Genomic DNA, 5,480 nt, shown 5'->3' with positions numbered 1-5,480 from the left:
TCTGCATCACAGGTGCATTTTTTTTTTTTTTAAACCACTGAGGGCTTCCCAGGTAGCTATGTGGTAAGACCACATTGCTATACATTTCCTTCTTAGAACTGCTTTGGCTATGTCCCATAATTTTGGATTGTTGTATTTTCTTTGGTATTTGTCTCTAGGTATTTTTTTAAATTTCCTCTTTGATTTCTTCAGTGATCTTTTCATTGTTTGGTAACAATGTTTAACACAAACATTCCACATTTGGGTGTTTGTTTGTGTTTTTTATAAATTTTTTCTTGTGATTGATTTATAATTAGTCCATCTGGTCTAATGTGTCATTTAAGAACTGTGTTTCCTTATTGATTTTGTCTGAATAATCTGTGTATTGATGTAACTAGGTGTTAAAGTTCTCCACTATTATTGTGTTACTGTCAATTTCTCCTTTTATGGCTGTTAGTGTTTGCCTTATATATTGAGGTGCTCCTATATTGGGTGCATATATTAATATATTTATAATGTTTATATCTTGTTCTTAGATTGATCCCTTTGAAATTATGCAATTTCCTTCTTTATCTCTTGTAACAGTCTTTATTTTTAAGTCTGTTTTGTCTGATATGAATATTACTACTCCAGCTTTCTTTTGCTTTCCATTTGTGCAAAATACCTTTCTCCATCCCCTCACTTTCAGTCTGTATGTGTCCCTAGATCTGAAGTAGGTCTTTTGTAGACAGCATATATACATACCTTGTTTTTGTATCCATTCAGCCAGTCTATATCCTTTGGTTTGAGCCTCTTTTTAAGTGTTTTGGATTTGTTTTTGTATGTCTTTTTTCTTCCCTACCTCTTTTGTTCTTTTGTGATTTGATGACTATCTTCAGTGTTGTGTTTGGATTGCTTTTCATTTGTGTGTGTATCTATGGTGTATTTTTGATTTTCAGTTCCCATGAGATTTTAATATAGCAGTCTGTATATATATATACATATAAACACACACACACACACACATGATTGTTTTAAGTTAGTAGTCTCTTAATTTCAATTGCATTTCCAAATCCTGCATGTGTGTTCTTCTCTTCTCATGATTGCTGGTTTGATACCAGATTTGTGTGTAGAAAATTTCCCATTTTTACTTTGTGTTTACCTTTACCAGTGAGCTTTCCCATTTATAATCTTCTTGTTTCTACTTGTGGCCTTTTTTTTTTCAACTGAAGAACTTCCTTTAGCACTTGTTGTAGAACTGGTTTGGTGGTGCTGAATTCTGTTAGCCTTTGCTTCTCTGTAAAGCTTTTAATATCTCTTTTGAATCTGAATGAGAGCCTTGCTGGGTAGAATATTCTTAGTTGTAGGTTTTTCCTTTTCATCTCTTTAAATTATATTGTGCCACTCCCTTCTGCAGTTTCTGCTGAAAAATCAGGTGGTAAACCTTATGGGGATTTCATATGTATGTTGCTTGTTGCTTTTACTCTTTTTCTTTAAGTTTTGTTAATTTGATTTCTATGTGTCTCAATGTGTTCCTCCTTGGGTTTATCCTGTATGGGACTCTCTGAACTCCCTGGACTTGAATGAGTGTTTCTTTCCCCATATTAGGGAAGTTTTTGGCTCTTAGCTCTACAAATATATTCTCAGGTTCTGTCTCTCTTCTTCTGGGACCCCTATAATGTGAATTTGGTGCATTTAATGTTCTCCCGGAAATCTCTGAGACTGTCCTCATTTCTTTTCATTCTTTTTTCTTTATTCTTTTCTGCAGCATTGATTTCCACCAGTCTGTCTTTCATCTCATTTATTCTTCTGCCTCATTTATTCTATTATTGATTCTTTCTGGGCATTTTTCATTTCAATTATTATATTGCTCAGCTCTGTTCTTTAAAGCTAGTCTTTATTAAATATTTCTTGTATCTGCTTAGCCTGTGCTTCCATTTTTTTTTTCCTGAGATCTTAGATTGTCTTTACTATCATTACTCTGCATACTTTTTCAGGTAGATTGTCTGTCTCCACTTCACTTAACTATTCTTTTGGGGTTTTATCTTGTTTCTTCATCTGGAACATATTTCTCTGCCATCTCACTTTGTCTAACTTTCTGTTTGTGGCGTCTGTTTCTCAGGCTGCAGGATTGTAGTTCCTCTTCATTCTGGTGTCTTGCCCCTCATGGATAAGGCTACTCTAGGAGCTTGTGCAGGCTTTCTGGTAGAAGGGACTACTGCTTGTTCCCTTGTGAGTAGAGCTGGGTCTTGTCTCTCTGGTGGGCAGAACATGTCAAGGGGTGTGTTTATAGGCAGCTGTTGGCTCAGGATGGCTTTAGATAGACTGTCTGCTAATAGATGGGGCTGTCTTCCCACCCTGTTGGTTGTGTGGCCTGAGGCATCCTAGGACTGGAACCTGCAGGCTGTTGGGTGGGGCAGGTCTTGGTGCTAAAATGGCAACCAAAATGGCCACTTCCTGGAGAGCTCATGCCAGTGAATATTCTCTGGGATCTCCACCCCCAGTGTCCCTGCCCCCACAGTGAGCAACAGCCAACACCCCTGCCTCCTGAGGAGACCCTTCCTTGACCTACCCCTAACCCTTAGATCTGCCCAAGCTCCTATGGAGTCATGGCTTTGCCCTGGGTCCCTGTGCACATGAAACCTTGTGTGCAGTCTCCAAGAGTGGAGTCTCTCTTTACCCAGTTCTGTGGAGCTCCTGCACTCAAGCCCCACTGACCTTCAAGGCCAAGTACTCTCAGGGCTCCTTCTCCTGATGCCAGACCACCCAGGCTGGGGTGTCTGACATGGGCTTCAGAACTCACTCCTGTGGGAGAACCTCTGATATGTTAGATTGGTCAAAAAATTTACTTGAGTTTTTCCATTAGGTATTACAGAAAACCCAAATGAACTCTTTGGCCAATCCAATAATTATTTTCCAGGTTGTTGGTCTCCCACCCAGCAGGTATGTGATTTGATTATATTGTGAACATGCCCCTTCTACCATCTTGTTGTGGCTCCTTCTCTGTCTTTGGTGTAGAATTTTGGGGGCTGGGTAATTTGAGTCTTTTTCGTAAATGGTTGTTCAGCAGTTAGTTGTGATTTTGGTGTTTTCATGAGAGGAGGGGAGTTCAAGTCCTTCTCCTCTGCCGCCTTGTCTCCCATTGTATATTATAAAGTAGTTGAGTTGGGCTGCATCAATAAATGATTTTGCTATTGTTTTGTTAATGTACTGTACACTTTCCAGTTAGGAGTAGATTGTAAAAAGTACAGTGCTATCTAGTGAGAACTCTTTAAACACCCAGAATGTTTTAATGAAATACCATTTTTGGAACACTGTTCTCCCAGGCTTCATAATTTGTATCACATCGTTTTGCTCTTTATTGCTGTTGTCAGTATGAATTATTGTTGGTTGATTAGAGGCAGATGGTTTTTCAAGATTATTTTAGTGGCTAAAATACTTAATAACTAGCACTAATTTATACAATCAGTGCTTTGTAGTCTTCAAAATGATCATACATACATTACATTATCTTAATTGACCTCACAACAGAACTGAGGTGACTCATTCATTTTTGAGAAGAGGAGGTTAAGTTTAGAGATGCTAAGACTTGCCTGAGCTCAGATAGCTTCAGGCCTCAGTGCTCTTTCTGTAGTTCATAAGTGTTCGTTTCTACCTAACCAAAGCTTCTCCTCCTTTGTCTGATTATTGGAGCAATAGCTCCTTCCTATATGATAGCAGCCTCATTCTTTGGTTAGTCTCTGCCTCTGATGATTGGTTCCTCTTTCTATTAGAGCTTCATAGAATGTGGTCCATGGACCACCTACATCAGCATCTTCTGGGGTGTGTTTTTAAATGCATGTGTTTGACCCACTAAATTTCTACTAAATTAGTGGAATGTGGTGATCCCACTAAATCCACCCAATTTCCAATCCACTAAATCAGAATCTCTGACATGGGCCTGGGGTAATACGCACTTTAAACAATTGCCATTCTCTTTGTTTTTATTGTAACTCTGTCTCAAAAGTGTTTTATTAAGATTGTGGAGAACCAAAAATTTTGGTAAATGATCCAAAATCATTGGTTTGTTTACCCTGGTTGGACAAAATTAAAAATGTGACAGTAGTTTGTTCTCAGTGATTATGGTTAATTATTTCTTCTCCATTCAGGCCCAAGGTAAATAGACACAAAATGATAAAATGTGTATTAGCAATTCCTGACTCATCTCCAGAGCCAAATCCTCCATTTGTGTGGGTGACCTTGTGTTCAGATTGTGAGGGTAGAATCTTGGCAATTGGACAGTATCTTAAAGAAGGCAAAAACACATGAATGTGAAACTTTTTATCTTTTTTAAACAGATTTTTGATATTTCCTGGGATCCATATCAGCCAAACAGAGTGGTTAGCTGTGGAGTGAAACATATAAAGGTAAAGCCGTTATTTAAAAGAAATTTGGGTACCTCATATGAAGCTAATTTGAGATGTCTATGTGTATAATTTGGTATTGAGAAACTACTCAACTTTACATGTTCCCCCTTAAATTTAGAGGCTTCTTACCTGCATCTCTGATCCTGAAGCCTGCTTACTTCAGCCGATGGGCCTCTGTTTCAAAAATGCAGTGTAACAACAATCAAGCAAAGTGCCCAGCTGGTAGCTAAAAAGGAAACTTTATATCAATTACATATTATAAAGAAGACTCAATACTTTTAGAATCGCATGTTTTAAAACAGTTCTGATTTTAAGTTCATGAATTAAGTTTTTATATTATAAATGTTTATACATATTGCATGTCAAAATTTTTTGACGTGTTGCTATGTTCTCTTAGAAGAAAGGTGCCATGTTATGTTGGATATAAAAAGAAAAGGATACATAGCACAAACCTCCATGGGCCGCTGACTTTTAAATGCCTCTGTTTTCCTGTGGACTAAATGGCAACCCACTCCATTTACTAAAGTCTACTATGAAGTTTCAAAAATTAAAATAAGACTGTGGTAAAGATAGATCAGATCAGATCAGATCAGTCGCTCAGTCGTGTCCGACTCTTTGTGACCCCATGAATCGCAGCACGCCAGGCCTCCCTGTCCATCACCAACTCCCGGAGTTCACTCAGACTCACGTCCATCGAGTCAGTGACGCCATCCAGCCATCTCATCCTCTGTCGTCCCCTTCTCCTCTTGCCCCCAATCCCTCCCAGCATCAGAGTCTTTTCCAATGAGTCAGCTCTTCGCATGAGGTGGCCAAAGTACTGGAGTTTCAGCTTTAGCATCATTCCTCCCAAAGAAATCCCAGGGCTGATCTCCTTCAGAATGGACTGGTTGGATCTCCTTGCAGTCCAAGGGACTCTCAAGAGTCTTCTCCAACACCACAGTTCAAAAGCATCAATTCTTCAGCACTCAGCCTTCTTCACAGTCCAACTCTCACATCCATACATGACCACTGGAAAAACCATAGCCTTGACTAGATGGACCTTTGTTGGCAAAGTAATGTCTCTGCTTTTGAATATGCTATCTAGGTTGGTCATAACTTTCCTTCCAAGGAGTAAGC

At 38.9% G+C, this 5,480-nt stretch overlaps 1 protein-coding gene across 2 annotated transcripts in view; it reads left to right on the top strand.

Moving 5' to 3' along the window:
• The window catches only part of EML6 (echinoderm microtubule associated protein like 6), a 278,316-nt gene that overhangs the window by 110,782 nt on the left and 162,054 nt on the right, over positions 1–5,480 (top strand). For both annotated transcript variants that reach the window (XM_010841676.1, XM_010841678.1), the window contains exon 4: positions 4,296–4,364. In XM_010841676.1, coding sequence (XP_010839978.1) covers positions 4,296–4,364 — 69 coding nt within the window. The remainder of the gene's footprint in view (positions 1–4,295; positions 4,365–5,480) is intronic.

This window comes from Bison bison, unplaced genomic scaffold (genome assembly GCF_000754665.1).
Source record: "Bison bison bison isolate TAMUID 2011002044 unplaced genomic scaffold, Bison_UMD1.0 scf7180017864166, whole genome shotgun sequence".
Lineage (NCBI taxonomy): Eukaryota > Metazoa > Chordata > Mammalia > Artiodactyla > Bovidae > Bison > Bison bison.
Note: the sequence above shows the minus strand (reverse complement) of the source record. Positions and strands in the feature narration are given on the sequence as shown.